General features: G+C 62.3%; 2 protein-coding genes across 4 annotated transcripts in view; both read right to left on the bottom strand.

The window, feature by feature from the left end:
• DLG3 (discs large MAGUK scaffold protein 3) overlaps window positions 1–1,931 on the bottom strand; it is a 60,918-nt gene extending 58,987 nt beyond the window's left edge. Inside the window, exon 1 of the mRNA XM_067303972.1 lies at window positions 1,581–1,931. Coding sequence (XP_067160073.1) covers window positions 1,581–1,931 — 351 coding nt within the window. The remainder of the gene's footprint in view (window positions 1–1,580) is intronic.
• A 3,242-nt stretch (window positions 1,932–5,173) lies between these two features.
• Window positions 5,174–21,744, bottom strand: LOC136993256 (disks large homolog 1-like). 3 transcript variants are annotated; one of them, XM_067303971.1, is made up of 5 exons: window positions 21,683–21,744; window positions 19,192–19,323; window positions 13,733–13,884; window positions 13,135–13,257; window positions 5,174–6,221 (listed from the first exon to the last, which is right to left on the bottom strand). In XM_067303971.1, exons 1-5 carry the CDS (start codon window positions 21,696–21,698, stop codon window positions 6,210–6,212), a joined length of 435 nt encoding a protein of 144 aa, XP_067160072.1. In that variant the 5' UTR covers window positions 21,699–21,744; the 3' UTR covers window positions 5,174–6,209. The 3 variants fall into 3 exon arrangements, with proteins under 3 accessions (XP_067160072.1, XP_067160070.1, XP_067160069.1); XM_067303969.1 differs by having other exon boundaries at window positions 5,174–6,605; XM_067303968.1 differs by lacking the exon at window positions 5,174–6,221 and having other exon boundaries at window positions 12,927–13,257.
• Between the last annotated feature and the right edge of the window lie 113 nt (window positions 21,745–21,857).

The raw sequence follows: 21,857 nt of genomic DNA on the forward strand, positions 1-21,857 counted from the left end.
CCAATCTGCCTCCGTGCAAGCCGTGCACAGCTGTTCCCATTTCACCACCTTTTGTCCCTCTGCCCACAACCGGACTGCAAAGAACATGGATTCCTAAAGGCTCCGACACCTGGCACCTTCGGAGCAGAAGGGGAGCTTTGCCGAGGTATTTGCTGCAAAGCTTTACCCACTGCATACATTTGCTACACCCCGGGGAGCAATCCTGTCTTCTCTGACACAGGCAGTGCACATACCACACACATGTCGTATTATACATGCAGACCCCACTGTGCTCACACAGCCTCGCACACGGGCATCGGCCTCGCTGTAGCTGGCAATGCCGGGTGAAGGTTTTGATTTTTTTCCATCTCCAGAAAGGCTACGGCCGAGCAGAGAATCACAACATGGACTTTCCGACCAACGCAACCCCTAGGGCTCCGAGGCAGCACCACAAAGACACAATGATTTCTCCTCCACCATTGCAAAGCATGAAAGGCTCCGCTGCCCAGCCTGCCACAGCAGTCATGCAGCTGGCATTTTGCCCCTTCCATCCTGCTTGCAATCATCTTACCAGGAGCCCTGGGCTGGCCCTTTCATGCAAGCAGGAGGGGAAACGAGGGAACAGACCTGCTTCGATCGCTCTGCTCCCATCCAGCTCCCAGAGCTCAATGCACTGGATGGAGCAAAGGAAAGGGATAGCAAAGGAAAGATGAAAAACGCTTGCGAGGAGTCAGCAGGCAAGAGAGAGACAAGACTGATTTTGATGCAAAGAGTAGCAAAGAAACAGACAGGAACCGGTAACAGCTGATAGGAAGGTGGCTGGGTTTTGGGGCGCTTTCTGTAAACATCATCTGAGCGTTTCAGCTTGGAATCAGATTAATTCAACCAGAGCTACAGATTTAGACAGTAATGAAGAAAAAACACAGGGAAGGGAAGAAGAGGGTTGTGTTTTGTGAGGGGAAAGGAGGAGAGAATTCCAATTGATTCCTGTGTCTCTGCCTGCATACAGCATCTTGAAATAATAATTAGAAGGATCAATAAGAAATCATGGGAGGTTTGAAGATAATGAATGAAAGAGTCAGAAGCAGCAAATTGAAATGCCTTTCCCTAAAGCCGGGTAAATTGTTTTTCAGGCAGGGTCTAGCCTCCATTTTAATGCTTTGCAAACAGCTCCAACCATTTTCTAAGCTGGCTTGTGGGTTCAAAACAAGAATGGTCCCTCCATGCAGAGGAGGACGAGAGCCCCAGCCTGCGAATCGGTCCTGAAGGAGAACGCGAATAAAATGACCGCGTGCGGGGAGCGATGGAGGCAGCGAAACGGGGCAGAAAGCACACCGCACGCCGGCGACCGGGGACGCGTTACGTAATGATCCCGGGGAGCAGGGAGCCGGCGAGGGAAGCGGCACCCAAGGGGGAGCGGGCGGCGCTCGGGGGGCGCCGGGCGGGCAGCGCGTGGGCGCGCGGCGAGCGCGGCGCGACGGCCGCCTCGACGGGGCTCCGCCGGCCCGGCCCCATCGCGGCTCGGCCCCGGGGAGGCCGCCGCCGCCGCGTCCCGGGGAGCGGGGGCCCGGCGGCGGCGCCCCCCCGGCGCTGGCCCGTACCTGCTCGTACCAGTCGCGGCTCGAACACGTGCACTCGGGCCACCAGCCCGGGCCGCTGCCGTTCACCTTGGGCGCGCTCTTCCCCGGCGGCGGCGGCGGCGGCGGCGGCTTCAGCGCGGCGGCAGCGGCAGCGGCGGCGGCGTCGCGGGCGGGGGGCCCCAGCTTGGCCTTGCCGCGGGCGGCGGGCGCGGCCCCCCCCGGCGCCGGCAGCGTCTGCGAGCCGTAGCCGCCGTAGCCGTACTGCTCGTGCTGCCACTCGCCGTACGAGGGGGGCTCCATGCGCCGCAGGGCCGCCATCCGCGTCACCTCGTAGCACTCGGGGCACTTGCAGCAGTGGTGGTGCTTGTGCATCGCTGCCCTCACACCATCGAGCCGGCAGCGAGGCGGGAGGCGGGCGCGGAGGGAGGGAGCGAGCGAGGGAGGGAGCGAGGGATGCGCGGGGGGCGGGAGCGGCCCCCGCCCCGCGCACGCGGCGCGCCCGGCCCCGCGGGCGGCGACGGCCGCGCGGTTACCTCCGCGGGGCCGCGCTCCGCATGGCCGGGGCCGGGGCCGCGGCTCCGCTGCGCGGGGCGGCTCGGCGCGGCGCGGCACCTGCGGCGGCGGCGCCGAGCATCCCCCGCCTCCCCCCCCCCCCCAAAAAAAAAAAACACAAAAAAAACCACCCGCCGCGGCCAATCCGCGCCCGCGCAGCCTCCGCGCACCGCCCCGCGCAGCCCCGCGCGCCGCCCACCCGCGCCTCGCCGCCCTCCGCGGGGCCCCGCGGCGCGGCCCCCACCGCGCGGGGCAGCGTCCCGCCGCGCCCCGAAACGCGGAGCGGCGCGGAGGCGGCGCCCGCCCGGGGGGAGCCCTTCACCGTCTCGCCGTGGCGGGGCTTCACCCGCAGCCACCCCCGTGGCCCCTGCCCAGGTCGGGGCGCGCGGGCTCCCCGTTGCTCTAGACCCAGCAGTCCCGCCAGCTTTGCCGTGCGCGCCCATCGGCCGTGATCCACACCGGGATATGAAACGAGTTTCCCAGGGATCGGAGACGGTGCAGTAGCCCGACAGCAGCAGCTCTGCTGCCGTCCCAACACCAGCTCTCGCCCCGCTTTGCTGGGGGTGTTACTCCGCAGCACCCTGGTGTCACCACCATCGCCCAGCAAGCCGCGGGTCCGAAGGGGTGTAGAAACCTCCAGGGCACCTCCTGGGCCTCCCACCTGCTGCTGGCAGGGGATGGCAAAAGCAGGGCGCGCTGGGGCTGGGGCTGCAGGAACCTCCGCGGGGGGAGTGGGGCGAGGGCGCTGCTCCCGCTGCAGCTCTTGCAACAGAGGTGCCAGACTGGAAGAAGATCAGAAGAAAGTCACCCAAACAAGTCGAAGGGTGGAAGGAAAGGCCAGTGCAAGAAAATATAGCTGACAAGTCAGGAGAACCTGAACCTGGACTTCTAGTTCTTGAAGGCTGTAGTAAACACTAGGGCAGGTGAAGAATTACTTAGGGAAAAGATACATAGATATGTAGAACAACAGTGGGATGAAGGGAGAGTGTTTAAAATTAGGCCAGATACAGGCCTAGACGCTGCTGAGAAGAATGATCTTGTTTGAGGCATGGGCTAAGTCAGTGCAGTCTCATTCTGCATCATGGAAGAGGCAGCAGGCAAGGCCAGGGATCGCCGAGGCAGTCTGCGATGGCAACACGAGCAAAGCGCGAGGAACCCCGCTCATCGGGACACTTCCCTTCGGCGGACAGGTGTCCAATAAAGCTGAACCATTACTAGCGCTTTTTGCCTGTTTTGGATGATGGTAAATCAGCAGTAGGTGCTGGCACTACAACCAGTTCAGTTCAGGTGTTGCGGAGCCGTTGAAGTGGCTCCACTTTTACCTGCTCCAACAGTCCCATCCTCTCTCCTCCAACCCCCCCCTTCCTGGCCCTTTGCTGTCCGTACCGCGGGCGCCTGGTCGGCAGATCGTGGTGGCCAACAACCCCGATTTAGGCTGCAAGATCTAAGAGCTCCTGCTGGCCTCCGAGCAGCTGGCACAATATGGCCCTGCTCAGAGGCCAGCCTTTGGGAGGAGGAAGCGGGTGACAGCAGAACAAATGTCCCTGCCTGCTTCTTGTTTCCTCAGCTCTTTAAACTGCAGCACAAAAGTACTTCTGTACTTTACCACTGCGGATAGACAGGCTCCAGCAGTGTTCGCTCCCAAGTGGTCAAGTGCAGCAGTTGCTCCCAGGTGTAGGAGAGGGGGCAGAAGACCCCTCTCCTTCAGACCCACGTTGTCCCAGGAGCCCCAGGCGCCGAGATCCCCACCGTGCAGCTGGGAGCCCTTCGTCTCCTGTGCTGGCTGGTGTTCGTCGCCTTGGGGCTGCGTAGGTTACCTCCAGCACAGAATGGATGTTACAACCATTTGCTGCTCCATGCCTGATGGAGCTCTGTTGTGGCTCAGATATATTCACACAGAAAATACCCCGGCTCCCAAGTTCAGGACACTCATAAAGCTCAAGTTCAGAGAGCCCTGTTCCTCTGCGCTGGCATCAAGAGCGCCTCACACTGTCAGAGCCCTTGGAGACCAGTTTTCTGCTGGCGAGTCTCTCTCAGCAACTGCTGCTAGCCCTGCTGCTCCAAGGGGCTCTCGGTGGCACACACACAGGCCAGGAGCACTGCACCGGGTGACAGACACCCTGCACCCCGGGCACGCTGCAGCACCGACCCAAAGAGGCAGGAGACACAGCAAGAGGAAGCCAGCAGCTGCAGGTAAGAAAAGGCTTTTACCCTGCAGAACCTGCTGCTGTAGGACACTGCAGGCACCAAGCACTTACTAAGGTGAAGAAGGATTGGAGGTCTACATGGATAACAAGCCCCTTCAGAGTTATTTTAATCAAAGAAAAAGTGTGTGTTTGTGTATGTGTGCGTGGAGGGAAAGCTCACAGTGTTGGAATTAATGGAGAAGTTTATACTTCAGGCTTTCAGCAATTAGGATCATGTCCACATCTTCTACTGCTCCTTGAGACACCTCTCAAAGCACTTTTACTCTGCGGGGGATGTTTTCCGTGGAGAGTGGGCATCTTGCCGCGGTGAGGGCAGAAGCAGGAATGAGGGGTCAGACTGGGACACTAACGAAGCTGCCTGAGGCGCTTGCTCCACCAAAGCAGAGCAACGAGCCGGAAGCTTTGCAGAAACAGGTGGGAGGCCAGTGCCTCCCACATAAGAGTCAAGGGACACAAAGTCCATCTTGCCTACCCACCACCTCCCACCCTGTGACACCTGCGAGACCCGAGTCGCTTCATCATCAAAAACAGAGGTGCCCAGAATCTGTAACGCACCGATAATTAATTACTGCTCTGACCGAGCTGCAAAACTGCCTCCAATAGCAGTTCTCACCCTAGAAAACGGCACTTTTCAGCTGCAGGGACTGTGCGGTGCAGAGCCTCACTGGCCGCTGTGGGTCCAGGGGCCCCTCCACTGCTCTGAACGACCACCAAAGCCAGCTCTGGGCTGCAGTCAGACAGGAGACCTGCGTCTGGAAGAGACTGATTTGGTCTTGGTGGAGAAGGGCATGTGCCGCCCTCGTAACCCTGTCTATGCAAAAGCAAAGGATGAGACCTGTTAGGGAAAAACGCTTTAATGAGGAGCTGAATGAACAATTAAGAGAAGCATTTTGATCTTGTTTCTCCGTGGCAGATTGGAGTGTGTCCTCCACCAGGAGGGTGCTCTGGGAGCCCTGCAGACAGCCCTCGAGTGCAGCATCACTGCCTTCACCCCCTTCCCTTGCCAGCGCACAGCCTGGGGAGGGCTCCTCGATCTAGATCTTCTGTTTCTTCTCCCGGCTCTCTTACTTGATAGTGTCTAACCACCACCTGCAAACAGAGGGCTCCTGTCTTCATGCCTCAACTGCTGCAGCACTTATGGATTTCATCCAAGCTTCCTACCAGCTTCTGGTTCCTTTCCTGAAAACCTGCATCTCCCATTTTCGCTCCCCTGCACTGTCCCTGCCGCAAGAGTTGTTTAATTCCTACTTGTTTACGGGGAGCTGCACGTGTCATCTGCTGGCCCCAATTAAAAGGAAAACAACCCCGGTTGCTGCTGCTTGTTTGCCGATGCTCCCTAACACTGTGAGTGGCTTGAGACATGTTATCGTGTAGAGAAGACTGGCTGCGCTCGACGGGAGCCCAGTGCCGGCTGGCCACGTGCACCTGCATCTTGCATCACTGGAGGTTTCTCCTGTGAATATCGGCATCTCCGGCTACGGGGAGCGGCGCTGCCAGCGCCCGAAGGGTGCGAGCGGCTGTGCTGGTTCGTCCTGGCCTGGGTCTAGAGGGCCACATGCAGGGTCTGGCCACCTCCAGGCAGATGTGGGCTTATTGCCCAGTTAGCTGGGCGTTGAGCACAACTCAAGGCGCTGATTTCCAGACAGGTGCCTTCACCGAGGGGAGCGTTTCAAGGCAACCAAGCATTCGCTGATCCCATCCTCTTCCTGCCAGCAGCCGGCCCGTCTTATTTAAATTCAGCTTTGGCAGCTGCTCTTTTTACAGGTGCTAATTTCAGCAAAGCGTCAAGAAATCCCAGGAGACGGTGCTATTTACACGGCCTGAGGGCGGCGCGGAGCTGGGTTTTATCCGGCGTTGCGGCATCTCAGCCCCTGTTGTCGCTTCCTCGCTCTCAGGCCAAGTCCTGCGGGAAGAGGAAGGCAGGCGTGAGGGAGAGGCTTGGAGGTGCAGCCTTCATCCCTAGCAGCCTTCCAAGGTGGGTCAGAAGGAAGGGAGCTGAGCCACTTCGGGGGGTTCTGTTGCATCCGCAGCTTTTCTAGGAAGGGGGCAGAAGCGTTTGAGGACGAACAGCTTCAAACACTGCTTGAGCCCGAGCAGTCTGCGGGCAGCCTGCTCCTTGGAGGCAGAGGGCAGTGACACAAGCGCTGTCACACTGGTGCTTCCCGCGCTTGCCTTTAGCCCCGGCGGGAGCTGGAGTCTTGCTGGGGGAACCTGGTCGCTGTCAGAGCCTCTGCGGCCGGGCTGCCTTCGCGAAATATTGCCCCGAAGCCGCGCGTTATCTCTGAGCCTGAGCAGAGAGGGTGAAGGTGTCATCTTTGTAATATTTGGGGGTGAAGCTGTGGACAGTTTTGCATGGGGGGGGATGTATCTCCCTCAAATGCAGCTGTCTGCAAAACCTACCCAGCATCCAAACAGCAGGGGAGACAGCGGGGTCTGCAGCCCCCGAACGGAGAGCGGGGAGCAAGGAGCAAAACGCACGGCCGGGGCCAGGCCGCAGGGAGGCGAGCAGCAAGGGCAGGCGCGACCCCAGCCCCGCTCAGCCCCACCGCTTGGTTCCCTGCGGCTGTTACAGACCCCCACTGCAGCGGGCATCGGCACTTTTCCGTGTCCGTGGGCTGCCGAATGAAGCTTTAACAGCCCGGCCCCATCCGTGCTGCCGGCGCTGCCCGGCGCCCGCTGCGCGGCGGCAGCGGCGTCCTGCCGGCGTTGGAGGTTTGCATAATCACCGGTGAATGGGAAGGGGCAGGATAACAAACGCCTCGTGCTGAGGCCGCTTCCCCACCCGGCGGGGAGCAATTTGTGCTGGGAAAAGTGCAGTTGGGCTAATAACGATTGGGCACGCCGAGGGACCGATAGCACACTCGGGGTGGTGGCCAAACAAATGCTTCTCCTCCAGGGCAAAAAGACCTTTTTCATTCTGTTAACGGTCCCCGACACGCTGCCCAGCGCCGCGGCGCGGGGCCTGTAGCCTCACTAGCAGAAGCAACCGCGCGAGGTTCTCCAATAAACACCACCAGCGCCCTTCTGCAATGGAAATCACGGCAAATGAAACGTCTCCCACCGCCGTGGTCGCAGGGGTGAGGACTGACGCACCACGCACGGCTCCACGACGGAGCCCTGCCTGCGGGTCCCCCCAGCAGAGCCCCGGCTCCCTCGCCGCAAAGCAGAGCCCGGGGGCTCTGTTTAATAGCAATCACTTGCAGCGGGTTTTATGGATTTCCCGGCAGCCTCCCGATCCCACAGCCGCTCTCCCTAGTCGGCCGGGAGGGAGGCTTCAGCCTTACAACGAAGTGTTTGAAACACGGGCCATCTGCGGGCTGCCTTCCTGCGGAGCGGCCCCGGGTGCCGGGGAGCCTCGATGGCTCACCTGCCCCCCGAAATGCTGCTTTCCCTTCTCCCAGGGATGCAGCACTCCCCGGAGCCAGCACAGGCTAGAGGGTTTTTTTTTGGGGGGGGGGGGGGGTTTGGAGCACATGCCCACTGGGGCAATGCTGGGTCACACGTGTCCGAGCAAAACTGCAGTTTCAAGCACAGCTGGCAGCTCATAAAACGCAGAGAAATGTCCTTACCCCAGATTAAACATTAACAGGACTCAGTTGCTGTGTTACAGCCGGCTACGTCTCACGGTTCGTGGGTGCCCAATCCTTGTGCGCGCCTCATTGCCTTGAGGAGAAAGCACATTCCTAGGCCGACGGATCGGAGGAAAAGTTTGCAAATGTGACCAGGGCGCCACTTCACAACTCAGAGGCAGAGTCAAAGAAGAGAGCTATTTTCAAGCCCCATGTTTTTAAGAGAATCTGTTGATATCTTTTTTTGGTCCTGTTCCTTGGTCTCCAGATGGTTGTGCTCAGAGCGGCTGCAGCAGACACCCTGTTTCCCCACATCTTTCCCTAGTCCCGAGCTGGCCCTGGGCGTACGCGCACGCTCAGCCTCGGCGGCAGCCGCACACGAACCGCGTGCGCCGTGCAAGGCGGCGCTGTGCCGGAGCCCGCCGTGCCGGCCCCGCGGGAGCCGACGCGCCCTGGGTGCCGCAGAGCCCCACGCGCCGGCTCGCCTGCGGGAGGCAGTTGGCGCCTGGCCCCAAAACCGCTGCAAGGGCTCAGCACCGCTGTGCTCGGGGCCAGAGCCGGGGCCCGGGCTGCCCTGGGCAATACAGGCGCAGCCTGCGGGGCATTTCCAGACATCCAGGGCCAGGGGGACCCAGGCTTCCCTGGATGATTCCCACCCTGTGTGGGGGGAGCAGAAAGGGAGCTCTCTGGACCCCGAAACGGCTAGGGGCAGGGGGCTAAGCTACACTTCGATGCTACACGCAGGTCTCTCCTGCTGGACTCGCAGGGTGCCGGCGGGTCAGGGACACTCCGCTGTCGGGGCTGACAGCGAGCGCGTGCAGCCTCAGAGGAGGGCTTCCCCTGCTGACCTGCCAGGGGTCTCATCCACCTCCGAGTGCCGCAGGATAACACGTTGGCTCCGGCTGTGTCCGACTCCCATTCAACAGTGGCCGCGGGACCAGCAGGGGTCAAGGTGGCCAAGACCCTTCAAGGGACAGCGCATGACAGGCCAAGTCCCAGGGTGGGATGCACGGGAGGGATGTCCCTGGGGACACAGAGGGGCACAGCAGAGCCCAGAGGCTCCCCCCAGGCGAGGGAGGCCGGCGCCCGCCCGGCCCCAGCGGGCCTTCCCTCAACTGCGCCGGCTCCTTTAAGGGAGAAAGTGATGCTCGGAACTTTATGAATGGCGGGCCCCGCCCCCGGCTCGCCTGCCCGGCGCGCAGCCAATCGCGGCGTCCCGAGCCTGCCGCAGCCAGCTCACGCGCCGCCCTTAAAGGCGCCGCGCCGCCGTCAGCGCTGCTCCTGCTCTCGCGCGCCGGGAGCAGAAACCAGCGTCGCCGCGGCCCTGACGGGGTCTTCCAGTCTGTGCCCACCAGCGGGGCAGGGGCAAGGTTCACCTCAGCCTGACAGACAGGCGGATGTGTTAGGGTACGGCCCGGCTGCCTTTTCAGGCTTGACCCCGGCGGGGAGCCAGTCCTCCCCGCACGAGCCGCATCTGCGATCCCCCTTGGCGCCAGCACGCGGAGAAGAAACAAGCAGAGCTTCCCCACTCCCAGCAAGGCGAGGGCCTCGGTGTCCTACATGCACGCGCCTTCCCCGAGGTCGTGGGGTGAGGTTTAACCCATGATCTGGAGCGCCGACCTGTGCAGCCCCCGGCACCGCTGCGGGGCCGGGGGTAGATGTGCCGCTTCACCCCACCCTGGCCTCCAAGGCTGCTTTGCACCGCGATGGTCCAGCCCCAAGGAGCAGCAGCTGGAGCTCCGGGTTGGGTTTAGTTTCACCCCAAAGGAAGCCAAGCCACGTGCTGTCATGAGCCACAGTGGTTTCCCAGCCACTCCTGGTCTGACACAGCTGTGCCCTTGGAGGAATGGAGCACCAAAGCTTACAAAAATCCCAAATCCCTGCAAAAATCCCAAATGAGCTTCGGCTTGGAAACCCGCCGCTGCGCACAGGGGGAAGAGCCACATGCAAGGTGCAAAGGGAGAGAGGAGCCGTCGGCACAGCGGCGGGACGGCAACGCGCTCGCGGAGCAGCGGGCAGAGCTTGCCCTGGCTTCGGCGGTGAAACGGGCCCCAGGAGCAGCCCGCGTCCGCCCCGCGCTGCAGCGCGCTGCCCCCTCCGTCGGTCTGGCACAACCCCTCGCCGCGGTCTGCCATAAACCAGACTGTGAACCGGCCTGGGCTAAAAGTAACCCCTAAACAGGGAGACCGCACGCACGGGCGGGCAGCAGGTTGTGAGGCTGCGGAAGCGCCCACAGCAAGGCACCACGCTGTCCAGGTCCGACTTCGGCTCCAGGCTCCGACGTGCCCGAATGCACCAGCCCAACGCGCCACCGAGGCCACCGGCCATGGCAGTCCTTCCCTTTAGTCTCAATGCTCGGAATAATTCCTTAGGAGCAGCACCGGGTAGGTCTTGCAAGGTACGACGGACACCTACGGACACCCTCCAAACAGCGAGTGGGAGCAATGTTTTAAAACATGCCCACGTGATCCAGCAAGGAAACCAAGCCCGTGCTCATACGGCACTTGGATAGACTTGAAAATGCCATCGTGAGCTGGACTCTGGGAATCCCCCAGATTGGGAAGATACCGACAGGAGTTGGGGAAGGGGCCGGAGCTGAGCAAGAGGAGCAGCGAGTGCTCCTTTAAAAAGCGGGACGGCTCCCGAACCCGCGCCCATCCCTGCCTCCTGCCCTTCCAGCCGATGCCCTCAGTCCACCTACGGGCGCCAAGGGTAAGGCGCCTCTCGGCATAGCTCAGTACTGATCCTTCAAATCCGAAAGCCTAAAGACCCTCACGAGCCGTTATCGCGGCTGCTCTATTTCTACCAGCGCTGCTGCTGCCTCTGCCGCGGGAATCCTGGGCTCCGTCCAGCCCAGCGCCATTAAGATGCAGCGACGTCCCCCCAGCTCCCGCGCTCCGGATAGGAAGCAGCTGCCCTGCCAGGCTCCGCATTCAGGCGGGGTTTGTTCCTCCCCAAAACGGAGCTGAAAGCCCGTTTGCTGTGCAGAAACGCACCCGCGAGATTTGTCAGCAGCCTCCTGGGAGGCTGGGGCGGCTGCGCAGGGCAGCGGGGCGGGAGCGCGGGCACGGGGACCAAAATGGAAGCGGTGCCTGGCAGGTACTGGCTGGCTGGGGCTGTCGGAGAGGGGCTGGTGTCTGCTCAGCGCTGGCGCCCCGCAGATGCCAGCACATGGTCTGTCGCACGGGACCGCGCGCTTGCACCAGCACAAAGCAAAACTGCCCTAAAGCAAGCAGCAATGGCAGCTCAAAAGGATGGACGGACGGACAACCCTATCTCCGGCACGGCTTTCCGGAAGCGGGGGGCGAGCGGCACTGGCTCGCAGGCGCAGGGCCGCTGCTCGGCAGCGCTGTTGTTCCCGCTTCACTTTCTCGCTGCGCCAGCAGCAGGGGGGGCACAAGGTCGGCGTCTGCAGGGGAACGACGGCTTCCTGCAGCCCCAGCCGGAGCACGGACAAGCCGGGCTGGCGGCTCCCGCTTCCGTAGCAGGGCCCGTTTCCGCGCGGCAGGGCCGTCCGGCCGCCCGCACCTCCTCGCCGGCGGTTCCCTGCTCCTGGAGGCGTCCGTGCAGACGGGCGAGCTGCTTCTCGCCACGGGTTTCTCACGCATTGGCCCGGCTCAAGCAGGTCGCAGCGGCTCGAGCTCTGCCATTGCCGGCGGCGGGAGCTGCAAGCGGGGCTGGGGACGAAGCCGGGACAACAGGAAACTTATTTACGCTGACGGATGCGAGAAGAGAGCGGCACTTACTGCAGGCGCGACGGGACACTTCATCTCGCTTCCTTTTCTCGGCGGTGGGGTGGCAGCCAGCGCCCCGGCCCCCGCGGCGGCAGCCGTCGCTCTGCCCCGCAGCTTAGCACTAAGTATCTCCCCCTTAGAAAGCTTCCCCGGCTCTCGTGTGTGCCGTTTGCCGTCTCGAGGGCTTTCCCGAAACCCGCTTCGGAAATGCCACACAGCCCCCGCCGGAGCCTGGGAAACGCGTCGCCCCGGAGCCGGGTGCTCGGGTGTCACCCAGCCCCGACGCCACTTGGACCTTCGGGAACCGAAACCGAAGCGCCCAGGTGCCGGCGCCAGTGCCGAGGCCCCTCTCCCGCCTGTCGAGGTCCCGGCTATGAAAGGAGGAGGCTGCAAATAACAAAGCGTCGGGAAAGAACGACGGGAATTATTTCAGGGCTGGGAAAAACCTGCCTCGCGCAGTGAAAGCGAAGCAGCCAAATCCGTTTCGTTTATCTGCAGGAAAGCGGAGAGGGAAGTCAGACGCATCTATAAATACCTACACGTTGGGAACATTTCTGATTGCTGCGGCCCTTGATCCCAGCAAACAAAGGCAGCAAAACCTCCCGGGGCCGGGAGCTAACGCGAGAGAAATGCAGGCTGGCAGCAAGCGCAGGTTTTCAGCGGCGAGGATACCTAACCGTCGGGACAGCGGATTCCCCAGCACGTGCACTCTTAAAACCAAGGCGAGATAGCTGCTGCTAAAGGACCCGTCGCAACGCACACACACGTTCGGGGCCTGGTGCAAGAGCCGATACTCTCCGGAGCCTGGGATAGTTAGGAAGAAAAATCCTTAAAATCTGCAGGCCGGACTGGTTCCCCCCCCCCCAGCCGTTACGGGTTTTTGCAACCCTCCCCGGAGCCACCTTCCCCTTCTCTGAGCACAGCAGACTCACTGCCAGAGACTGGAAATTTGCTCCAGGTTTTTAGTTAAAAAAAGCAGCTTTTTTCTAAAACAATCTCCTACTCTGTAAAAATGTGTTTTGTCAAAACTCGTGTTTTGGCTGTTCCCTTTCTCCCGTGGGAGGAAGGTGCAGCGTCCCTGCAAGGGAAGGGTCCCGGCTCTGTTGCTCCCTGCACATCTGCCCTGCTCCCTGCTGCGGCCAAGCCGAGCCGAGCCGAGCCTCTCGCATCGTCCCATTGCATCCCTAAAACCCCAGTCCTGCCCCTCCAACATCCCTAAAGACTTGGAGAAAGTTGGAAAAGACTTGGAAAAGACAGAGAGAAGCAAAAGGAAAAGGAGAAATTAAACAGTAAGGGGGAAAAAAAAAAGGAGGATGGGGCATTACCCGTTTTATTGCAGTCCAGAACGAGACGGAAAACATTTAAAAAGGAGAGAGAAGAAGCGGTGACCCGTTCACCTGTCCAACGTTTCGGGAGAAGAGCTCCCGCGCAGACGCCGTTCCGAGCGCCGCCGAGGCCGACGCGGTGCGCGCGGCGCTCGAAACCCCGCGGCCGCCCCGGCGCGGAGCCTCACCTGGGGCAGGGCGCCACGCGCGCCCACCAGCAGGCCGCGGACGCTGGCCGGCGCCTCCGTCCTCCGCGCCGTCACCCGCACCAGGCGCGGCCGGGCCCCCGCCGGCGGCCTCCGCTCGGCGCCCTGCAACGAGACGCGCGGGCGGCTAGCGGGGGTTCCCGCGGCGTGGGGGGTCCCCGCCGCCCCCCGCTCGCGCCCGCCTTGAGGTGTCAACGCTTTTACCGACCGTGGCGTCTCCCGGGGGGCGGAATAGGGTCGGTGCCTGCTAGAGACGCCCGGAAAAGCAACCCCGGGGGCTCGCCGCCCCCCCCCTCCCGGCCCCCGCCGCTCGCTGCAGGGCTCGACGCCACCGAAAAGGGGCTGTTGGCTTTTCCCAGCGGTGCCCCCCCCCCCCCCCCGGTGCCGCCCCGGTGCGACGGGGCCGGCGGAACCGCCCGGGAGCGGTTTTTTAGGAGGCTGTTGAAAATTAAAGCCGATGCAAAGGAGAGGCACCAAATTTATGGGGGGGGCTGAAAGAAAAAAAAGAGAAAAATCCGGCGAAGGGGAAGCTAAAGGACTCGAGCTCCCTCTGGGAAGGTGGCTGCGGGATGGGGCTTACCTCGGGGGGGCCGGGGGGCTCGGCCGGGGGGCCGGGTGCGCCTGCCCCGACCTGCTGCCTGCCGGTGCTGGGGCTGGTGCTGGGGGCCGGGGTCGGTTCGGCGAGCGACGCCGGGGCCGAGCGCAGCGTCAGGTCGTAGAACTCGTGGATATCTGCAAAACAGCGCCGAGAGGTGCCCAGGACCGGGGAAGCGAGCCGCCGCGCCGCCGGGACGCCCGCCCCATCCCATCCCATCCCGTTCCATCCCGTCCCACCACCCGGCCGGGTGCGGGCATCTCCGTCCGTCCGGGCCTCGAGGGGAGCTTGCCAGCACCCCGTTTGCGGGTGCAGAAGCGTGTTATTAAGAAATAGCGCTCGCAGGAGGCACAGAGGCTGTTTGAAGATGCCGCACTGGCATAAGCGCAGAAAGGAGGGAAGCGGGGCTGGACAGCAGGGCGAGGGAGGCTATTAAAAGCGAGGAGACGTTCTTCTAAACAGCCGAAGTTGTGTCCAAAGGAGAAAAACAGACAGAATGGTAAATGCTGCCAGGTTAAATGCAGAGCTCCGAGAAGGTCGGCCAGAAGAGTTTGGGAAGAGCCTCGCGAAAGGCCTAAAACAGTAATAAAACCCTGCACGCGCCTGGGAGACAGGGAGCCCGTCGGGGAGTCCGCAGGGCCAAAAAGTGAGCGTGCCATGAATAAGCACCCGGGGAGGGTAAAGCCACAGCAGAGAGGCTCAACTCATCTCTGTATCTGCGCCTGCTGCGGAGGAGGCCGGAGAGCCCCGTGAAGGGGTGCGAAGGGTTACGGACAGACGGACGGTACCAAACCCCGGTGGCGCAGGGCGTTCGCCCAAGCGATCCGAGGGCGCTCGAGGACGAAACACGGACCTACCTGCTCCAGTGGGCAATTTCTCCTTTTAAACCGTCCCCCAGCAGGGGACTGCGGGGTATTAAATGCCCATTTTTAAAAGATTTCCAGTGGAAACCTGGCAAGGCGCTGGGAAAGGGTCCTCAGCCGCCCTGGCAGCCTGTCTGGCTGGTTCGATACACTGGGATGGGCTCCAGACCGGCCGTACCGCTGCGAAGGAGATCTTGGAGCTACGGTCGATAATTCTGGGGAAGTGATAACCTAATTCACGGCTCAGGAAATACCGGAGCTACAAAACACTTGAGGCCGGAAGAATCGCTGGCTCCCCGCAGCCGGCTCGGAAGAGCATCCAGCACTCAGAGCGGAGTAAGACGGGGGCATCTCCACCGCAGCCGCCGGGAGTGCCGGGAAAGCAGCCCGGAGCCGGCGGAAAATTGACCCGAGGTCGCGGTGACCCGTCATCACGCAGCCGGACAAACGGGACTTTGTTTCAGGGCAAAAACATCTCTCCCTCCCGTTATAAAAATAAGTCGTTGCCTAACAGGCAGCCAGGGGCTCCTCATGGCACGGCTTACGCACGGCTCCGCTCGGGATGTGCCAAACTCCGGGGAAACGAAAACAGGATTTCAAGAGCATGCGGCCCCCCAGCCTGCCCCGTCTGCACGCGGACCGCGGCCCCGGGAGCCGCAGCCGCCCGCCTGGCAGCCCCGCTCGGCCGGCAAAAGGCATCGCAGTGACACGGGTGTCTCGCAGGCCGTGGGCACGGGCGTAATTCAAGTTAAATTACATTTACTTGTTTCCTTCACTTCCTTTGGGCTTTGCGGCTTTGCTTCACCTGCGCGTTTTAAGAACGGCGCTACCCTCGTAAGGGGACGTTGCGGCAGCAACAGCCGATGCCGCACGCGCTGTCGTGCAGCCCAGTTGCTGTCTGACGGCAGCGTAAATCCGCCCTGGCTCCAGTAAGGAAGAGCAACTCAAGATTTATGCAGAGTAACTCAGATCGGAATTAGCCTAACAATTTCCTCCTGGGGCCAATACATCAAACGAACGGCACCAAACCTTCCCGTCGCACCGGAAGCGGAGGGATAATGCAGCATCCTCGTGCCGACCAGCGCGCGCGCTTGCAGAAAATGACCTTCCTGCTCCGATGGGTGCGGATTTGCTCCGAGAAACTCCACTCTCGCAGCAGCGGCACGGTGCTGGTGTGACCCCGGCGCCGCGGCGAGTCTGCACCGGCGACCGCTCGGCCGCGGGAAAGGAGCCGGCCCCGGAGGGCTTGCGGGAGGAGCGCTGCCTTTTTGGCCGCCGCCGGCCTGGGCGGGCGAGCGTGCACACGCCGAGCTTCTCCGGCCGGCTTCGCCCTCCGCGCGGGGCACAACGGCCCCTTTCAGGCTGCTCCGGGAGGGAAAGGTCAGCAGAGTGGCTCCTGTGGGTGATGGGCGATGCTGGGCGGCACGGCACGGCGCGGAGCATCTTCCCAGCCGGGCTCCAGGAGCGGGAATTGCTGCGAACGGCACCTCTGCCCTCGCTGGCTCCGACCCCCGTTTGCAGGGAGCGGAGCCGCAACGCCGGGCGGGGAGCGTCACAGCCGGCTGCGCTTGGCTGGGGCGGCAACGGTGCCAAAAAACATGAAAAGCAGCACAAAGAGCAGCACGGGGTGTTTTTGTGGCACCCAGCACCCTTTTTCTGGGCTGTTTCCCTACAAATCATGAGCTTGGCTCAGCGATCTCGGCCAAATCAAGCGAAAGGCCGGGAGGAGGGAGCCAGTAAATCCCATTTTCCCTGCGTGCGGCCCAAGAATTTCTTCCGTGCCGGAGCCGCGGTCGGCGCGTCCCTGAGCAGAGCAGCGCGCGGGGCCACAAAAGAGCCGATTCATGCCAAAGCCTACAAAAAGCCGAATCTCTTCGGTTTTCCACGTGGGACGTCCGGGCATTTGGCATTTCTGGTAACGATCGCGCAACGCGTTTCGGGGTGCAAACTCAGCAGGGCCAGCGCGCGTCTCAGGGCAGCGCTGCCCGTAGGCGGGCGAGGTCTGCGTCCAAGCACGTACCAGCCCCGCGTTCCCGAAAGCCTGCGGGAGGACGAGGCTCCGCTGGCCGGGATCTCTCCGGAGCCGGACGCATCTGCCGCCGCGCGGGGCAGCGAAAGGGGAGCGCCGCGGGAGGCGTTCAACCCTCGCAGCGCCTCCCTCCGAAAACTCCCCGCCTGCGGCTCTGTCCCAGCTTCGGGGAAAAGGGCGAGCGAAAAGCAAAGAAAGGCTGGAAACGCTCCACCCTCCCGGAGCGAGCCAGGGCCGTCGCCACGCTCCGACGGGCCGGGACCGCGGGAGCCGAGAGCCGCCGGCGCGCATCCGCCGCAGCGAGCAGCAGCCCGGCAGCGTCCCGCGTCCCTGCGCTGGGACGGAGGAATTTGCACACGCGCATGCTTCGGGGGGGGGGGGGGGGAGGAAGCAATTAAGGCAAATTCCTCGTTAGGTAAACACTTCTAGAGAAAGCTTGCCGTGGCGGGGGGGGACTAATATCCTGTTCAACCAGTTCAGAAAGGGCACCGGAGGAGCGGCGCTCCCTCGTGCCCGTGCTGGTGGGACGCGAGGGCGGGCGGCTCGGAGCGGCGCGTCGGGAAGGTCCGCGCGCACACGCGCTCTGCCCGGCTACGTTCCCGCCACCACGCTCCTGCGCTGAAATGAAGCGTCGGGCTTCGTGCCACCTTGGGATGCTCCCGTGGAGGGGTGGGATCCCCCCACCTGTGCCAGGGGGATCGCAGCAGTCGCTGGGGGCCACGGCCCTGAACCCGCAGCAGTGTCCCCGCGCAGTTTAATGCAGACTGTGACAATGTCCAGAGCGGTTGTGTAAACCAGGGGTCCAGAAAGGAGGTGCACGCCGGCCCCGCGCGCTACCGGAGCTGCTCCTTGTCCGTGTCCCTGCTACCAAGTCCACTTCACAACGACAAGCTTGGGCTGAAAGCCTCTACGGGTGATGCACAAACATCAAGAACAAGGAAAGTGAGAGTAAAACAGCTCCGGATCCACCCCGGAGGAGGGACACAGAGGAACCAAGCTCTTCGTGACACTCGTCCCGTGACCGTCTTCTGCTTTTCGCTGGGGAAACTGAGCCACGGGGTGATGCTCGCAACCTGGTGCCGGGGTCTGTGCTGAGATGCTGCAAGTTGCAAGCACATGGGCATGGGACTAGCAGCCGGTGCTCCTGCAGGAGTCCTGCTTTCTGCCCCCACCTACCCCACTCCGGGCCGGCTCATGCGGGAGCTCCTGCTGACCCCTGCATGGCCAAACACCGATGGCCGGCTTCACCTCGCGCGTCCCACTGACGCCTCTCCGCGAGAGGGGGCGGCTGAGCCACTGCCCACCCCGACCCTGCGCAGGGCCAAGGGATGCTCCTCCTTGAACAGGTACGGGCAGGAGAGAAGGAGCAGCAGGGAAAGGTGCTAAGAGGGCCAAGAGACAGAGAGAAGTGGGAGATGCTAATCTGGACTCTTGCAGGCAGAGAAAAGGGTGTCTGGCTGCAGGGTGTGAAGAAAAGATGCGAGCTGCCAAGATGGGACAGCGCTCTGGAGGAGCACCGGGGCCAAGAGTGGGACAAAACGTGCCGAGGACGGTGCAGAGCCAACCCTAGACCTCGTGCTGCCCTGGGCTGTGGGTCCTCCCGAGCCCTGCCAGTGAACGTGGCTGGTGGCAATGGCCTGAGCCCGTGGGAAGGAAAGGGAAACATGGTTTCCTCCAAAAGACCTGGGAATGGCAACCTCAAGGACTGCACGCGTTTCCCCTGGGGCCTCCAGGAAGCAGCACTTAAGGAGAGGAGCAGCGAGGGAGCTCCTGCCTCTCGCGGCACATTGGATCTTCTGTAAATCCTTTGCTGGGATTATCTTCAAAACTTGTGCCCTAAGAGAAACCGCAAAACCAGAACCTGGCCTGTTCCAGCGGGGAACGGAGCCAAGCGACTTCGGAGTCCAAAACACCAGATTTTTTTTTTTTAAATCCTTCACAAAGAAAGTGCGTTTTCAAATGACATCATACAGTGAGGTATCCACGCACTTCGCACAGAGCTGTGTAGTCCAGCGCGACTCCAGCTGTGTTTGTCTAATTCCACACAGACAGTGCTACACTGTGCTCAAAATGGCATTTGCTGGTCCCCAGCCCGAAGCCAAGCCCGGCCGTCAAGCCCACTCCTTGTGTGAGATGCAGTCGCTTGCACGGCATGTCACTCGCAAGCGCTCGCGGGTCGAAGCGTGAGAAAGGCCGGGCTGCTCCGAACGGAGCTGCGTGCGTGTGAATTCTCCCAAGCAAAGGCAGAAAATCTAGTTTTCCTTCGGGCTGGCAGCAAGCATGGGAAGCAGCAGGTTGAAGTGGGTGCAGGAGGGACCAGGACCCCTTTGGGGACTGTTGTCTGCACGGCGGCACAGCCGAAACACGGTGCTGCACAGCCTGGTGGTGACTGCAGACAGGAGCCCGGGTGTTTGCATGGGATGTCCCCAGCCTGGTCAGGACACGGGCCCCCAGGCAGGATTGGGGCAGCCTCGGTCACCGCCCTGGCATCTCCAGCAGTCAGCAGAGCCCACTGACCACAAAGCTTCAGGGACCAGAAGGAAGGGGCTTACCCAGCAGAGCCTGGAAGAGCTCGCTTTGGAAGATGTGTGAGACCTTTCCAATGGAGGCTTTCAACTCCTGCTCCTCTGGAGACCTCAAGGTGCTTTGGTATCTGGTCAGAATTTCCACTGCCCGTTCGGTGTCTGCAGAGATGACACAGGAGTAATGAGGTGTTAATGCCAAAAGCTAGCTACACATCATCTGGGAAGGCTTAGGGGCACTGCCTTAGAGCAGTGCAAAGGGGTGGCCTTGGTAAGACCTCAAGTTGCCTTCCAGCTCCAGATTTTTGAGTCAGCCAGCGACAAAAGCAGCCTCCTTGCACACACTCGGAAGAGCTTAGCACCTCTTCCTTTCTGGTGAACTTCCAGGCACACCAGTGAAGTCGGTGAGCCCAGCTAACCTGGCTGGGAGCTGCAGACAACGCATGGTGGAAAGCTGGACATGGGCTTTAAAGATGATTTTGCCCACTGGTGCTCTCTAACCCTCAGAGGCTAAACCCACAGTGACTTACCTCTAAACCTTTGCAGTGCTGGGCAATCTGAGCACAACTGCCATCTCCCTGGCAGGAAAACCATTTAGGAGCTGGACCCATCCCTGTTGCACAGGGTTATTAGCGCTAGCATGAGGAACTCTTCACAGTCTCCCATGTGGGGCCAGATGTCTGCAGTGAAGATGATCACTACAGCCTGTCCCCTTCGTCTAGTGCAAGATATCGTAAACAACTCAGCTACGCGAGTGGCAAAACCCACATTTCTACAGGCTGAAGCGTGGGAATTGCTCCACGCAGAGAGCTGGCCTTGGGTCAGCAGGAGATGGGAGCTGCTTGGTGGGTTCCTCAGGCTATGGAAAACGTGGGGGACACGATGTCCTAGGGAAGTAGGATGGAGGGATGCTGGCCAGGCAGGGGAGCCTGGAGCTGGGATAAAGCAGTGCTTTGGTTAAAGACTGGGCTCACCCATGGAGCTGTAGCTGTGGGACCATCCCGGTCTGGAACAGAGCTGTGATCTCTCTGTGCCAGGAGAGCTCCACGCTTCTCTGGGCAAACGTCCGGAGCTGCCAGCCCAGCTCTGCAGACAGGAAAAGCCAATTCCAGCCCCAGATACGACCCATTTCTCAAACAGGAGGAACGCTCCCATGGACTTTGAGCAGCGCCAGATGTGACCCATCTCTCCGCCGGGAGGAGAGCTCCCATGGACCTTGGGCCCGTCCCAGCCCTATCAGTGAATATTTCCCTTTGTTTCTGAGGCGGCCAGCAGACAAAGGGCGTCTGTGCAAGGAGGCGGGGGAGGCGTCCCGGGAGCGTCGGGCACTCATCTTTTAACCCGGGAATTCATGCAAAAAGGATGGCCTTACTCGTCCCAGGGCTCGCAGCCGGGAATTCAGGTCACCGAACAAGGGGACCTGTGTCTGCCAGGGCCGGAGCACATGCCACCTGCTGTCCCAGCCCTTGGCCCCCAGGCAGCACTCGCCCCGCCGGCTCCCTGCTCCTCCTTGGCCGAAAGGGGAAGGGGTCCCGCCGGCGTCACGGGACCGCACTGACTCATCGCAGGAGCAGAAGGGGGAAAGGCGCGTGGGGAAGTGCGACCAGCCCCTCGCCCATGGAGACGCTCTGAGCCGGGCCCTGCTCAGAACTGAGCTCCATGCCAGCTCGGGAAAGGCCGGGACTTCCTGGAGCGCCAGATCCATTGGGCTTTATGAGCATCCCAGCCTCGTATTAGCGTGGAGGGTTTCCCTTTCTACAAGGAGAGACAGTGGCTTCAGACGCTGCCCAGCATCCCGCAAGCTGAGTTGAGTCATCTTCGCCTGGTCATTCCCAACCTTATCAGCAGAGGCTAAAGAAGAGGGAGGAGAACCGGAGCCACCAGGCCGGTGCGCACGGAGATCGCCGACGTCCCGCCCCAATCCGAGCCGTACAGAAAAGGTGGAGCGCGCCGTGCACTGCCCCCTGCGCTGCTGGGCACCGGGTGACACCGGGCGGGAGCAGGGGAGCGCTGGCTCCGCACCGCCGAACCCGGGGAACCGCCGTACCCCCAACGCGTACATGGAGGGAGACAGGAACACCCTTCTTGCCACACCCACTGTCACATCCTTCAGGAAGGAGCGCGGGACACCCAGGGCCCGTCTCACCATGCCCCAAGCAGCGCAGGGAGGATCCCGCAGTGCCCGTAAGCCCGCGGCCACCCTCCCTGTGACACCCGACAGGGCTGCGAACGTGGGCAGCGTCCCACGGCTGCGCGCTCCAGAGCGGGCTGGCACGAGGACGCGGCCAGCGGCCCGGGCAGGGCGTGAAGCCGGAGTGCCCGTGGGGTCTCCCACCCGGGGGGCACCGGGGGAGGCGTGCGTGGGGCAGGGCGGCCCGGACGGCAGCGGGAAGGAGGGAGGGAGGGAGGGAGCACCGGTGCCGGTGGGGCAGACACTTGTTGAGCGCGGCGGGGCCGCGGTGCCCGGCGCTGCAGGCAGGACAGGACGGGACGGGACAGGGCAGGGCAGGACGCTCCTTACCTTCCCTGCGGATCATCGCTCCGCCGCGGCCGGCGGCCGCTCCGCTCGGTGCCAGCCCGCGAGCGGCCGAGCCCGCCGCCCGCCCCGCCCCGCCCCGCGGGGACCGGCCGAGGAGCCGCCTCCCGCCGCCGCCGCCCGCCTCCCGCCGCCGCCCGCCTCCCGCCGCCCCCGGGGC

Source organism: Apteryx mantelli, chromosome 13 (genome assembly GCF_036417845.1).
Source record: "Apteryx mantelli isolate bAptMan1 chromosome 13, bAptMan1.hap1, whole genome shotgun sequence".
NCBI lineage: Eukaryota > Metazoa > Chordata > Aves > Apterygiformes > Apterygidae > Apteryx > Apteryx mantelli.

Bases quoted from the DNA above. Each gene is read 5' to 3' on its own strand.
- LOC136993256 (XM_067303968.1), bottom strand. The intron at 13,885-19,191 runs GTAAGCCCCTTC...GCTGTTTTGCAG, and splicing joins GCTCTTCCAGGCTCTGCTGG to ATATCCACGAGTTCTACGAC. The intron at 13,258-13,732 runs GTAAGCCCCATC...GTCTCGTTGCAG, and splicing joins AGCCCCCCGGCCCCCCCGAG to GGCGCCGAGCGGAGGCCGCC.